Raw genomic sequence first — 14,405 nt, 5'->3', positions numbered from 1 at the left:
CTTGTTCAGCCTGGAGAAGAGAAGGCTGAGAGGGGACCTTAGAAATGCCAATCAATATCTGCAGGGGGGGTGTCAGGAGGACGGGGCCAGGCTCTTTCCAGTGGTGCCCAGCGACAGGACAAGGGGCAATGGGCACAAACTGAAGCAGAGGAAGCTCCATCTGAACCCGAGGAAGAACTTCTTCCCTCTGAGGGTGACGGAGCCCTGGCCCAGGCTGCCCAGGGAGGCTGTGGAGTCTCCTTCTCTGGAGATATTCAAGACCTCCCTGGACAAGGTCCTCTACAGCCTGCTGTAGGTGACCCTGCTTGGGCAGGAAGGTTGGACTGGGTGACCCACAGAGGGCCCTTCCAACCCCTACTATTCTGTGACGTGCTGAGCTGTTTCCGTGCACTGCAGTCGCTCTGCATCTAGAAAGGAGATGCTGGGGGCTGGTTACCCCTTACCATGAGGGATCCTTCCAGAGAGACCCCGAGACTCTACCCCGGATCCCGCCAGATGGCTGGGATCCCACGCGAGCGGCTGGGTGCAGCGCCCAGCCAAGCCCCGCTCACCCCATAAACAGCGGAGTGAGTCACCAGCCCTGCCCTCACCCGGGAGCGATTCCTCCGCCGTGACTCAGCCCCAGCCCTGCCCCGCTGCCTGTCCCCTACGGGGGTACCCCCGGTTTGCTCGGGACCCCCGGTTTGCTCGGGACCCCCGGTGCTGCAGGGCAGGGCTAGGTGGGCTGCGTGGGCAGGGGGACAGGCGGGAGCCAGCGATGCTCCCGCATCGGGGAGGGGAGCAGCAGGGTCAGCGAGGGGGGGCTGGCTGGAATTGGGTGGGGGTCCCGGCTCCGAGGCGCTGACATCCCCATTGCTGCTGGAGTGGGGGGTCGCGGGGGGCTGCCGCCATGCTGGTGGGCCTGGGGCCAAGTCCCCTCCCAGTGGAAAATCCCCAGCGGGCGCAGGCGCTGCCAGCTTGGGCTGCCAGCCAGCGCCGTGGGCGTCACCGGGCGTCACGAGCCCCGCTCCCCGCCAAGCCCTGGCGGACTGGGGTGTCCCGGCACACGCGGGGCCACCGAGCTTTGCCCCGTCCCCATCCCAGGCTGGGGGCGTGCAACGTGCTGAGATGCAGCCCGGGAATTGGGGGTCCCCCGAGACGCCCCGGGGTTGGGTTGGCCATGTCATTGCGGTGCTCGGATGTGGGGCTCAGGACCCCTGATGGGGACATGGAGAGGGTCTCCTGGGACTTGTGACGGCAGCAGCCGCACCCCACGCCCCAGACAACATCTTGGGGTCCTGCAGGGCCCGTGGGGTGCCGGGAGGCCACGGTGTCTGCTGACACCTCGTGGTGGCTTGGTCAGCCCCAGGGAGACCATCCCTATGGGGCCAGAGGGCTGGGATGGGTATTATCACCCACCCAGGGCCCCCCGCGACGGCGTGGGCGATGGGGAACAGGGCAGACCCCCTCCCTTGGCCCCCCGCGTCCCCTCAGTGCATGCACGCCATGGGGCAGCCCCTCGGGAAGGCAGAGCCTCAGCGTCACCCGCTGCTCCTCCAAACTTTATTGCTGCAATAAATAACCGCGGCGGTGTCGCCCGGCCGGGACCGTGCCGCTCCCCGAGCCCGAGGGACCGGAGCACCAGGCAGCGCAGGCAGGGCGGACCCGTCACCAGCGTGGGCAGGGGGAAAGGCACCCTTTTCCCAAGGAGACCCCTGACTTTGAGGGGGAGTTCCACAGGGAGAGGGGGGCCCCAGTCACGATGGGGTTTCTGCCAGTGGGGCCATGCCCTAGAGGTCTGAGAACGGACAGAATTCGCGTCCCAGGTGAGGAGAAGCCTCTCCTTTTGCTTCTTGCCCAGCAAGGACAGGGCTTGAGGAGGAGGACAAGGTCAGGGATGGCATGGTATGGGGCAAGGAGGAGTTCCCCAAGGCTGTGGATGGTCTCGCACCCCCCAACTCCCACCCACAGGGTCTTCCCGCCACGATCGCACCCTGGCATGGCTCGGTCGGCAAAGCCGTGGGAGACCGGGGTGCCCCGGGGCAAGATGGGGTTTGGGGCAGAGCTCGGCAGCGGGAGAGGCGAGAAGCGGGGAGCTGTGGAGAAGCAGGGGCTGAGCCCGGGGTGCTGAGCCCACGGAGGGTCCGGGTGCAGGCGGCTACTTGGTGTGCTTGACGCTCTGCTCCTGCTGACGGATGATCTGGGCGATGGGGCTGGCGATGCCGCCTATCAAGGTCCAGTACTCCTCGAAGCTGATGCGGCCATCTTTGTTCTCATCCAGGTCGCAGATGAGCTTGTCGGCCGCTCGACGGTTCCCGGTGTCCTGGGGGAGAGAGAGCGGAGCCGCTCACACCGGGACGGTGGGGAAAGCGGGGTGCGGGGTGGGGGGGGACCCCTTGCAAGCGGGAGGAGCTGGTCCCGCGCGCCCCGGCCTCACCGTCAGCATGTGGTTGAGCTCACAGCTCAGCATCTTGCGGAACTCCTTCTTGCTGATGCGCCGCGGCTTCTTGCAGCAGCAGCGGCGGCTCGAGTACTTGTCAAAATTGTTCACCAGCACCTGGACGGCCCATTCCAGCTCCGTGCATTCTGCCATCGCTACCTGCAGGGAGGGGGGGTCAGGGATGGGGGTCGTGGGACCCTCCACATGCCCGTGCTCGAGGACGGGGGGTGGAAGGGCGGGCAGCGTGCCGCCTACGCTCACGGTGCCATCGCTCCGGGCTTGCACGGGGGTCTCCGTCGCCGCCAGCCCTGGGGTCACCGCAAGCCCCCAGGCAGACAGAAAGCAGCCTCCATGGAAAGGCAAAAAGCTGGCACGCGCGGGGTGCTCGTCTCCCCACATCGCTGCTCCTACGGGATCACCCCAAAAATCCTCCGTGCCACCTGCCCCACCTGCCCCCCCGGGGCGGCCGCCCCCGCGCGTGGGACGGGGCAGCAATTATGGCGCTGGGGCCGCGGGGCCGCCGGTTCCCAGGGCTCATTAGGGAGGAATGGGGCTGGGAGCCGCACGGCGACGGGACGAGGGCAGGAATTACCGGCCGGCCCTCCTCTTGCTTCACGGCTCCGGGAACACCCCAGCGCGGCAGGTCTGGACCTGCCTGAGCCCCCCACAAGCCCAGCAAATGGCGTCCCCCGTATCCCAGGGTCTAATCCTGCCTGCTCGGTGTTCGGGGTCCCCTTCCTTTCCCCACGGTCCCGAGGCTGCCCCAAGCCAGGAAGCTCCTTCCTATGGATGGACCCAACAGGATGGTCCCCGTCACGGGGTCCGGCGTCCGCATCCTGGGCAGGACGCAGGCAGGGACGGAAACTGCGTCACCTTGGCCTTGGCTCGTTCCTGCCCCGTCGGTGGCAGGGAGAGGGGCGAGCCGGGGCGTGTTGCTCCCCATCATTTCATCGGAGCCATGCTGATTTACACCGGCCCTGGGTGCAACGCCGACCGCCACGGCAGCAGTGGGTGCGTGGGTCTTGGAGGAAGCCAACAGAGAGGCTTGCGTGGAGCCCAGAGGGGTGGCCCAGCACTGTCCCCCACGCCGGGGGCATCATCCAGGAGGGTGTCCGCAGCCCGGCTGCTCCCGGGGAGCCAGCAGGACCTGCCCGACGCCCCAAACTTGGCTCACATCCCCTCTCTCTTTGCACTAATCCTCCCCAAAGCAGCCCCAGGCCGAGGACGCCGGCACATCAGCGTGGTGACGAGAGACACGAGGCTCAGCCCTGGGCTCCCCGCGCTCTTACGCTTGTCCCTGTGTGCCTCGGCACGGCCGGGTGCCCTCCCGAGCCCTCCTTGTCCCCGCAGGAGCCTTCGCTGTGCCACGAGCCAGGGCCACCCCATCTCGGGACCAGGGACCGTCCTCGGTTTGCAGGGAGCTGAGCACCAGGGTGGCTTCCCACCAGAGTTGCTCACTGGGGACCTGTGGCTCATGCCCTTCCTCATCCTGGGCCATTAATTGCCAACAAAAGGTAATTAGCAGCCCCTGGGCAAAAGCACCCACTGCACGCTCGACCCCGCTGGAGTCCCCACACGCAGACCCCACGCCGGTGTCGCTGGTCCCCTGCCACCAGCACCCAGCCCATCCTCGGGGCATCGCGGCTGCTGCTTCGCCGCTGACTCACGGCACCAGCGCATCCGCAGCAGCGCAGCCCGCACGGCCCCGCCGTCGGCAGCGTCCCGGCCACACCGCGTGTCTCCGGGGCCAGCCTGCGGCACGGGGACGTTGTCACCGCGGTGGGACACGGCTGCGGCAGGGCTGGGCGCCGGGTAGGCGGTGTGGGCAGGACGGGGCTTGCTGGATGCTCCGCTCTTGTCGGCACCGTGCCCCCTCTTCTTTCACCTCTCCCTCTTCTTCCTCACATGCTCACCAGCACCAGTGCCCTCAGCCAGGACGCGCAGCCGGGCGCAGCCCCGGTGCTCCCTGCCCCCAGCCCCAGCATCGCCGCACACAAAGCAGGGGGCAAATTCCCCTTTTCCAGGGCCAGACCCCCCTGGCAACCCCACATGCCGGGCTCCCCATAGGCAGTGGAGGTCGATGGATGGTGCTGAGCCCCGTGACAGACCACCCATCCCCCAGCATCTGGCAAGTCCCCTCCACCCCGGCCCCACGCACGCGGGGGTTTCCACCCCCCAACCTGCCGCCACACGTCCCGGGGCTGCTCACGGTGGAACGTTCACCCCGAGGGTCCCAACGCCGACTTTCCCGTCCCCGGATCAGAGCTCACCTGGCTCCGTCCGGGGGTCCCGCTGTGTCTGTCTGTCTGTCGCCGATTTGGGCAGCACGGGCGGTGGGAGCCGATGACGCCCGCTCTCTTCTCACCTTGCACCCATAGCACCCGGCCCAGCCGGGCTTTTAAAGAGGCTCCCGCCCCTCCTTGACGTCCCCAGGGCGTTCCCGGGCTGGGGCTTACCTGGGAAACGGCTCTCTGCGATTGCAACACCCAGACGGGTCGGCGCGAGCAGGGACCCGCGGCGGGCTCCAGCTCCCGTGCGTGGCTGTGGGGTGATGGAAGGCGTTTGGGGACCACCCCAAAAGACCCCCACTGTCCGGGAGGGGTGGTGGGCTCCCAGCGGTGCTGGTTACCAGGCAGGGTGCAACTCCAGCTTGGTGGCAGGGTTTGCCAACCCTCCGGCATCCAGCCGTGCACCAGCCGAAAGCCTGGCTCCTCCGTCCCGCAGCTCATCCCCGCCACCCACCCTGCTCCAAACCCCCCCACGCACCCACCAGCGGCAAGGCCAGCCAGCCGGGTCCGGTGTGGCACTGGAGCTGCCCGGCAAGGTGGGGGACATCGTTTATTTGAACCAAAACCACTTGTTCTCAAGGGTAAAAGGGGCTGGTGCGGGTCTCTGTGGTCCTGGAAGCACAAGTGGGGCCCCAAGCAGGGCCATACCCAGTTCTCAGCCATCTCTAGACGCACTGGGACAGATAAGGCTCTTCTCAGCTGGTAGCTGGGCTTGTGAAGTCACATCTTTAATTAATCGTCCCAGCAAATTGTACCCCTGTATGTCTAGCAGAGCCATGGTGCAGCGATTTGATGCCAAGATTAGATACAGCCATTACTGGGAGGTGCATAGTTAAAGATGCAAAGTAGGAGGTGATACGCTACAGGCAGGAGCCACCTGCTCGGAGGACCTTCGGGACTCCCGTCCCGGAAAAAAAACGACGTGTGTCATCCCAGTTCTCCACTGGCTCCTTCCTAATCTCGGTTGGGAGGAAGCAAATCCATTCTCGGGCGAGATGCACCAGTGTCGTTGATGCAACATCTCAGGAGGGTGGGAATCCCTCCCCGACCCTGCAGGCAAACAGCTCACCTCTGAATCACGGGCTTTCATTACCCTCCTGTGCCTGGCAGATGTCACAACCACATCCAGGCCCTTATTTTTACAAGGCATCCAGGGTGTGTGCGTGTGCTCGGAGCAGCCACGTACCATCCAAACCTATCACCAGGCAGTTCCCAGCCATTCTGATCGCGCCGATGAGGTTGGTCTCTCCCCCGGTCTCCACCAGCTCCGAGTCTGAAGGACTGGGAGAAGTTTGGCTTCTCATGGACAAGCTCCATGGGACCCTTTGCAGAGGTGGGACGCTGAGCCCCGGCTTTGGGGGTCTTTGGTGACCGCCGTGATGGGTAACCTGGAACAACTGTGATGGGTAACTTGGAGCCACCGTGATGGGTAACCTGGAGCCACCATGACGGGTAACCTGGAGCCACCATGATGGGTAACCTGGAACCTTCCTTCCTGCAAGCAGCGGCCACCCCGGCACGGACAGATGGGTTTCTCGGCGTTTCCACCAGCGCGGTGCCGTGCCCACGTGGTCGGCACTGACTCACCGAGGGGCACCGACCGCCCCGGCGCGGGCTGAGCTGTCCCTGCCACCTCCGAGGACTTTCCAGATACAACAGATACTTATCGAGGGTGGCTCACGCCGCAGGAATTGTCGTCCTCCCGACAGCACACTGTCACGCTGGGGAGCCGGTCACCAAACCAGAAATAGGACGCAGGGATCCCCACTCCCACGGCACATTCCCAGCCTGGGAAGAGGATCCAGGAGCCCTGGCTCCCCTTTCTCCCCCCCATCACCCCAACCATTTGACACATTTCCTGTCTCTAATTAAATGCACACCACACCTTTCTGCTTAATTTCCACGTATTTATTTCCAAGGCAGGAACAATAAATAGTCATTCTCATTGTGAAATCCACCCCAAGGTGAGAGGAGACAGAGGGTGGCCTGTGGCTGAGCCACGGTGTCGGTGCTGCCGCGCCGGCCCGCGAGGACCCGCCACCCTCGCCCGGCCTCGGGTTTCATCACGTTTCTCTGGGGCTTTGTTTGGTTTTGTTCATCTTTTTCCACCGCAGCTCGGAGCCTGGCAAGGTGATGCAGGTGCTGCTGAGGTGCCCACCCCCTCTCCCTCTTTGGGGTCCCCGTCCCCATCGTGACTCTGGGGCTGCCCACGGGCTCCTCCAGGACACGGAGCTCAGCAGGAACGGCTTGGATGGCCGAGGAAAGGTGGGATAACCGGGCTCTGCAGGCACCCTGCACCCTCTCCAGCCCATTTCTTCCCCCTCCACGTGTTCGGTGCCTGAGCTAATTGCTCCATCCCAGCGAGCCACCACTTTGTGGCATTTACTGTTTTCTAATTTGTCGTAATTACTCAGAAATCCCACGGTCTCCAGGCACAGGTGGGATCCTGCTGCCGGCCCCAGCGCTCCCGGGTCTTTCTGAGCCCAGGATTTCGGGGTCTCCTCTGAGCTCCCTCCAGCCCAGTGTGGAGCCACATACCCAAAGCCTGTGGGGTGCCTGGTCCGGAGACACAGCCCTGGCTCTGCTTGTGGGGTCCCCGCAATGGGGACCACCAGGCACGAGCCACCCCGGGAACTGGGCACACGCACAGCCCCGTGCGCACCCTCGGTGCCACGCACACCCACAGCACCCGCACCCGCACCCACAGCACCCCAACCATCGCAGCACCGCACCCACCCACAGCACCGTGCACACTTGCAGCACCCCTTGCAGGCCTGCAGCATCCCTTGCACGCCCGTGCCACCCCTTGCACGCCCACAGCACCCCTTGCACCCTCGTGCTCTGCACTGGGGCCAGCGGGGCTGTGCAGCCCAGCAGCGACTGATGCTCAGAGCCACGACTGCTGCAGCCCCGTCCCTCCCTGTTCCCCACTTTTCCTCTCCCACAAAGGACAAACGAGGTCACCCCCATCCTGGCCGTGTTTTTTTTCCAGTGTTTTCCTTTATTAATTTATACAAAAATGGTTGCAAGTGACGGAAGCTGATAACAACCCGCCACCGTCCCAGCCCCGAGCCCAGCCGCCAGCTGGGGGCCAGCATCCCTGGAGAGGGGCAGGCGGGGGAGCTCCACGCAGCCCGCACACCCTGGCCATAGCACCCCAAAACGTGGCCAGGCACAGGGCACCGAGGTTCCTGCACCGAGAGAAGAGCAGGGAATACGCCCAGGCCATGAACAGCAGCGTCGGGGCCAGCCCGGAGCCCGGGATGCCCCCGAAGGTGCTCGAAGCACGAGGCAGAGCAGTGGCAAAGGGGCTCCCATGGAGTGGCAGGGCATGGGGCTGGGGGGACGAGCCCGCGCATCCAAGGGCTTTTGGGGGAAAGGAGTCGAGTCCCTCTCACTGCGATGCTCCGGGGCTGGGGGACCTGCAACCGGAGGGGTTTTGGGGCCAGAGGTGGGACAGCCCCGGGGTGAAGGCTCTGGAGGAAAGGACGGAGAAAGGCGGCTCCAGAGTCAGGGCCAGGAACCCCCTTGCCACCTCCCTCCCGCCGCGGCGTGGGCCGGAGCTGGGGATGGGAAGAGAGGTTTCCTGACAGGAAGGAGAGACAAGAGAGGGCAGGGATGGAGCCGGGGAGGGGGATCCCTCTGCCCCGGCTGGGGACACAGGGAGGAGACGAGCCCCAACGGGAGCAACGCTGCATTTTCCAGGCACATCCCACCGGGACCAGCAGCCTCTCGCGCTTCTCGGTGCAGAGCCTGAGGCCTCGGGCGCCTTCCCATCCCCCACCACCCTCTACTTCCTCCGACAGCCCTTGGCCGCGTCGCCCATCAGGTCCCAGTACTCTCCGAACTCCAGCTTGGCCTCGTCAGGGTCTCCCATGCATTCGATCTTCTCTTCCAGTGGTCCAACACACTGCAGTGGGGATGGAAAAAAGCATCAGGGTGACGAGGCTGCGGGGTCCCACAGGGAGCTCGTGCCCACCCCAGCTCCTCGTGCCCACCCCCGGGCTCTGCCCTCACCTTCCCCAGGTGGGGCAGCTTCTGCACCACCAGCTCCTGCATCTCGTTGGGCGTCAGGTACTCCTTCTGCCCCTTCACCGCGTAGCAGTGGAACTGGTTGATGACGGTCTCAATGGCCCGCTCCACGTCGGTGAGCTCCTGGCAGTCCTGCGTGGGGGGGAGAGAGGGTGAGCACCGGTGGGACACCTCCCCGGGGGGATGGGACGTCCCTGGATGGACAGGACAAGCCCCTGAGTCAATGGGACAACCCCGAGCAGATGTGCCAGTGCTCCCTGCAGCTGCTCAACCGCTCCGCCATGATGTGATAAACCTCCTTATCAACGTGATACCCCTCCGTACAGACGCAAGACCCCACTCTACAGACAAGAGACCCCCACTCTACAGATCTGAGACCCCACACAGATGTGCGACTACTCCATACAGATGTGCCACCACTCCCTACAGACGCAACCCCCCACCGTACAGATGTGAGAACCCCCCGTACAGATGTTGCAGCCCTCCATACAGGCTCTGCCCGGCTGCAACACCCCCCGACAGCTGCCATACCCCTCCTCCTCGACACGACAGCCCTCCCCACAGGCATGTCACCCCCCGTCTCTGCCTGCCCAGACTTCTCCCTGCCCGGGGCCAGCGAGGCTCAGCCACCCCGGCGTCTCCAGGCGCTACACCCACGGCGCGGGGGCCGCCGCGGCCGTCCGGACTGGTTCTTCCTCTCCTTTGCACAAGCGGAGGATGGCGGCATGAGTCAGTGCCCGGGACGACTCGGGCGCCCGCCGGGATGGGGCTTGGCAACGGCAGAAGCCCCTCTCCCTCCCCGTCAGGGCTGCAGACCCCTTCCCTGGTGAGGTGGGGGGGCAGAGACCAGCCCGACCCACGCGCCCGGCTCCCCGGCCACTGGTGCTGAGCCAAAGCTGCGTTTGAAGGGAAACGACGGTGATTCACTCGGCATCCGCGGTTTCCCCTTGACAGACTGTTCAACCACATCAGGCGATGCCCATTAGGAAGAACCCAGCAACCTTCAGAGCCTCAGCCCCGTGCCCCGGCTCAGCCGGCCGGGGCCAAATCCTCCGCAGGTGCAAAGGGGCGGGGGGTGGGCACCTCCCGGTTGAAAGCCGAGGAAAACAGGAGACTTTCTGCCCGTTGGGCATCCTTGGAGAGGTCGCAAGGAGTGAGTGCAGCTCCTGAAGGTGAGTCCGTGGGAGCTGGAGAAAGCTGCCTGGTTCCCCGAGCTTTCAAGCGGCTCCAAGCCTGCAGCACCAGGTTCCCCTGCCCAGCGCCGGGGCAGCATCGCCGAATCCCGAAACAGCCCCCGAGCTCCTCCTCTGGAGTCTGGCTCCAGGATGGGGCTGGCCCGGTCGTGCTGCTTGGAATCACCCTGTCCCCAGGGCTGTGCTCCGAGGGACGGGGCCGTGTGGGGTCACCCCTTCACCCCGCACCCCGCCGGGGTCCCGGCCATCCCAGTGCCGCGGCGTTGCTCATGGACCTTGCGCTTCTTGCGGCAGTTGCACTGGCCCATGCTGCTCCTCGCCGGGTCTGTAGGTCCTCGGTGGCAGCAGTGGTGGGGCTGTCCTCTCCGATGGGGTCTCGGGGAGCTGGCGAGGGAAGAAAGCCAGGCTCAGCTCTCGGCTTGAGGGGAAGTTTCCCCTCCTTCGGTGCCGGGACCGAGCACAGGGTGAGGAAGGAGCCCTGGGATGCGGTGAGCTGCCGGGACATGTCCCAGCAGTAGAAGCACCCCTGCTCCAGGAGCAAGTCTTGGCAGAGCCGAGTGTGGAAGCAGGAGGGGTGGCGGGACCCCCCCCGGGCACGGACCCCCATCCCACAGTGGCAGATGGGCCACTTACCTGCTCCACGGGCTCTCCTGGGTCTGGGCGGGCTGCGGCGTGCCGGGGTTTTATACGGCGGGGAGGTGTGAGTGGGAGCTCCGACGGCTGCGGTGTGGTGCAAGGCGTCTCATTCCGGAGCCTGGCCCAGGGCCAGCGTGGGGCCGGGAAACGCCTCCTCCCCGGCCACACTGATGGCTCCCCATCCATCCCGGCACGGCACAGCCGCGCGGCACCGCGTGGGAACGGCCGCCTGGGCACCGGGCCCCGGCCGGCTCGGGGGCGGCTCACCCCACGGCGGGGATTTCACCATTTCCCAGCAGCGCCGGGATTTTGGAGCTGAACGCTGGGGATGGGAGCTTGGTTAGGGATGGTGAGCAAGGGATACGCTGTGCCAGTGGATGTGTCCCCCCGTGCATGAGGAAGAACTTCTTCCCTCTGAGGGTGATGGAGCCCTGGCCCAGGCTGCCCAGGGAGGCTGTGGAGTCTCCTTCTCTGGAAATATTCCAACCCCCCTGGCCGCGGTGCTGTGCAGCCTGCTCTGGGTGACCCTGCTTGGGCAGGGGGTTGGGTTGGGTGACCCACAGAGGCCCCTTCCAACCCCGACCATGCTGGGATTCTGTGATTCTGTGCCACCCAAGACCACAGAGAGGATGGGCATTGATGCCACTTAGGTGGTGGCCACCATGGCGTCACTCCTGGAGATGCTCCTGAGCTACACCCCAGTCCCAGCCACATCCCTGCCACCCATCGGGGTGGCACTAAGCCACCCCACAGCCCGGCAGGAAGGCGTTTGTGGGGTGCAGGGTGGCACCCTGCAAGCCAGACCAACGCAAAGGCGATTTGGGAACGGCCCCAGCCATCACGGGTTCCCCGCAGCAGCCGCCCCAGCGCAGCGCGAGCCCCGACCCACCGCTCGTGGTGCTGGGCTGGTCCCCAGACGCAGGCAGGGGACAAGATGGGCTGCCCAAACTGGGACCCCCCCCCACTCAGAACAGCAGCGATGCTTGGGCTCAGGGAAACCTCTTTTATTAGCTCCACGTCGGCCAAGTCTCCCCACCAGCCCCCTCATTTCTTCCCCGCTTTCTCCCTCCGCATGGCCTTCGCCAGCTCCCCGATCAGCCGCCAGTACTCGCCGAATTTCAGCTCCTCGTCGTTGTTCACATCCAGCTCGCTCATCTTCTCCTCCAGGGAGGGGACGTCCTGCGGGGAGGACAGGGGACGCTCGGCCGCATCCCGGTCCCCAGCAAGCGGGATGGGGATGGGGGGGAGCAGGGGCTGCCGCTCGCTCTTGCTTGCAAATCCCAGGGTATGGGGAGCAGCCCCCCAGCTCGGGGGGACCCACGGGGATCCAGCCGCCCCACACGTGCTGCCCCTCGCCTCACCTTCATCAGGTTCGGCAGCTGGAGCTGGACCAGCTCCTTGAACTCGCTGGCCGTCAGCGTGCCCTTCTTGCCCTCCTTCCCCGCGTAGGTGAAGAAGACGGTGACGATCTTCTCGATGGCCGTCTCCAGCTCGGTCAGCTCGCCCGTGGCCATGGTGCCGGGGCACGGCAGCGACCTGGGGCTGCAGGGAGAGGAGCTGAGAGGAGGTCGGAGGCAGAGGGGTGTCCCGGGGAGGTGATGCCCGGGGTGCATCGGGAGAAGGGGACCCTCTCCCCTTCTCCAGCCCAGGGTGCAGTGAGTCTGCAAGGTCTCAGCTCTGCAGGGCTGAGCAGGGCCCCGGGGCTGGGGGCTGCCCCACTGCTCCCTGGGGACCAAGCGCTTCGACCGGACCCTCCCCGGCCGGCGCGAGGAGGGGGAGCAGAGCCGTTCGGTGACACCGCTGCCATCCGGAGCAGCGTGGCAAAATGCCACGGAGGCAGCCGGGACAGGGGGACGGCGGGGGTCCCCAGCGCTGCTCTCACCCCGCGAGCGCTGGAGAGGCAGTGGCCGGGGTGGGGCCGGCGCTGCGGGCAGCAGTTCCCTACTTACCCCCCTCGCCCGCGGGCAGAGAGCTGCGGGCAGGTCCCGGCCCCCCGGGAGGTTTCGTACCCCGCGTCGCAGGAGGGGAGAGCGCAGCACTTTGTCCCCTGTGCCACGGTGTTGGGTTTCCTGTTGCAGCCGGACGGACGCACAGACACCGCCCGAGCGTGCAGACGTCCTCCTCTCCTCCCTTCCCGTGCGGGCAACGGACCAAATCCTGCGCTCGGCCTCGCTGGTGCAGATCTGCCCCGGCATCCGCGGCACCGCCTGGGCTCTGCGGCCGTGGGGATGCTCCGGTGGGGAGCAGGGTGGGACCACGGGGCAGTGGGGAGCGATGCCGGAGGACAGAGTAGGTTTGCTCCAGCACCCACTGGGCTGGAGCATCCCGTGGGGCTCGAGCATCACCCGGATCTTTTTGGAGGTGCAGGGCAGGTCTCACCCCCGAAAGCATCCCCGCAGGGATGCAGGGGCTCGTCCCAGTCCATGATCCAGCAGCGCTGCGGACCCAGGGCTGGGCTCTACCCGCACCGAGTGAGAGTTGTGACTCAGCCGCCTGCTGACATCATCCCTATTAATAGTGGCCTTTGTAGAAATTAATTAATCCAATTAATTAGGGGGTTGGAACTGCCCAAGCACTCCCCTTTAATCAGCGTGTATTTATAACATGGCAGCCCTGGCAGGTTTCCACCCGGGAGACCGAGCAGCTCCGCGCCACGGCACCGCCGTTCCCGTGGGGCCCCCGAGCCCCATCCCGCGCCCTGGCACCGCGCCTCGGCCCCGAACAAACCCCGCGTGGTGCCCCCGGCACAGCCCCGGGGAGCGGCGGTGGGGCCTCCGCGGGCGGTGGCACGGGATCGGGGTGACGCTGGGGACCGTCTCTGCCCGGACCACGGCAGGGATGTCCCCGATCGCGACCCAACCCATCCCCACGCGCCATGGGGCTGTGTCCCGGCGTCCCCACGGCAGCGTGACACCAGCATGGCAGGGAGCGAGGCGGGGGCGAGCAGCCCCCTCGGGACAGCACATGGCAGTGGGGTCCCAGGGATCCCAGCACAGCCCAGGGACCCCCCATCAGCGGTGTTTTGGGGACCCGGAGCAGGGAGGTCCCCGGCGCAATGCCACCGTCACCAGCCCGGCTTCTGCTGAGCCCTGACACACTCACTCCACCTCTTCGCGGGGATGAGGAGGCTCCGGCCGGCACTGGGGAGCCCGGTCCCCACCCCACACCCATCACACCAGCTCACAGGGGAGGAATTGGCTTCCTGCAGCCCCATCCGGCACGGCTCCCTCCCCGGGGTGACGGGGGGACGGGGACGGGACTTCCGCCGAGCCCCACGTCAGGGGACCGAGATCGTCTCTTGGGAAACCACTGGAGCGCGTCACGCTCGGCAGGGACAGGGACAGGTTCGGGGTGAATCACCGGCCTCGAGAGCCAGGCGGGCCCGTGACTCGCCGCCCCTGGAATTCGGGGTGCCGGGACGGGGCGAGGAGGCAGCAGGCACTGCAGCGGGCCCGCGACAGGATGCGGCCAAATCACAGGTGGCAGGAGAAACGGCACCTCCCCGTCCAGCCCGGGATTCCTGCTCGGGGCCATCCCCGCGGACAGGGAGCTGTGACCCGGCCCCGGGGACGCCGGCGCTGCGGGGAGGTGGCAGAGCATCGCAGGACCCCGTGCGCCGGCGCGAGAGCTCGGGGTGCCGGTGCGTCGCAGGGGGTCGGTGCCCACTGCCGTGTCCTGGTGTTGTCCCCAACCTCTCGTGGCTCTACCAGGGACAGTCGCTGCGGCCACCACGTGTGCCGGCCCGGCAGTGGCCCCCGCCAGCCCACCGCGCCCGGCCGGGCTCGCCGGAGGGGAGCGTGGTCACCCGAGGCTGCGCAACCGGGCGCCCAGTGCCAT

General features: G+C 66.3%; 3 protein-coding genes across 6 annotated transcripts; all 3 read right to left on the bottom strand.

The window, feature by feature from the left end:
- Positions 1–1,528: 1,528 nt before the first annotated feature.
- On the bottom strand, positions 1,529–3,243 carry S100A16 (S100 calcium binding protein A16). 2 transcript variants are annotated; one of them, XM_075445264.1, is made up of 3 exons: positions 3,133–3,243; positions 2,417–2,578; positions 1,529–2,302 (listed from the first exon to the last, which is right to left on the bottom strand). In XM_075445264.1, exons 2-3 carry the CDS (start codon positions 2,570–2,572, stop codon positions 2,138–2,140), a joined length of 321 nt encoding a protein of 106 aa, XP_075301379.1. In that variant the 5' UTR covers positions 2,573–2,578; positions 3,133–3,243; the 3' UTR covers positions 1,529–2,137. The 2 variants fall into 2 exon arrangements, with proteins under 2 accessions (XP_075301379.1, XP_075301380.1); XM_075445265.1 differs by lacking the exon at positions 3,133–3,243 and adding an exon at positions 3,012–3,114.
- A 4,651-nt stretch (positions 3,244–7,894) lies between these two features.
- Positions 7,895–10,854, bottom strand: S100A14 (S100 calcium binding protein A14). Its single transcript, XM_075445359.1, has 4 exons — positions 10,566–10,854; positions 10,208–10,316; positions 8,725–8,871; positions 7,895–8,617 (listed from the first exon to the last, which is right to left on the bottom strand). Exons 2-4 carry the CDS (start codon positions 10,238–10,240, stop codon positions 8,498–8,500), a joined length of 300 nt encoding a protein of 99 aa, XP_075301474.1. The 5' UTR covers positions 10,241–10,316; positions 10,566–10,854; the 3' UTR covers positions 7,895–8,497.
- A 721-nt stretch (positions 10,855–11,575) lies between these two features.
- S100A13 (S100 calcium binding protein A13) lies at positions 11,576–12,642 on the bottom strand. Of its 3 annotated transcripts, none has more exons than XM_075445321.1 (3): positions 12,578–12,642; positions 11,930–12,110; positions 11,576–11,747 (listed from the first exon to the last, which is right to left on the bottom strand). In XM_075445321.1, exons 2-3 carry the CDS (start codon positions 12,080–12,082, stop codon positions 11,613–11,615), a joined length of 288 nt encoding a protein of 95 aa, XP_075301436.1. In that variant the 5' UTR covers positions 12,083–12,110; positions 12,578–12,642; the 3' UTR covers positions 11,576–11,612. The 3 variants fall into 3 exon arrangements, with proteins under 3 accessions (XP_075301436.1, XP_075301434.1, XP_075301435.1); XM_075445319.1 differs by having other exon boundaries at positions 12,518–12,599; XM_075445320.1 differs by having other exon boundaries at positions 11,930–12,125; positions 12,518–12,582.
- Between the last annotated feature and the right edge of the window lie 1,763 nt (positions 12,643–14,405).

This window comes from Opisthocomus hoazin, chromosome 30 (assembly GCF_030867145.1).
Source record: "Opisthocomus hoazin isolate bOpiHoa1 chromosome 30, bOpiHoa1.hap1, whole genome shotgun sequence".
Classification (NCBI taxonomy): domain Eukaryota; kingdom Metazoa; phylum Chordata; class Aves; order Opisthocomiformes; family Opisthocomidae; genus Opisthocomus; species Opisthocomus hoazin.
Note: the sequence above shows the minus strand (reverse complement) of the source record. Positions and strands in the feature narration are given on the sequence as shown.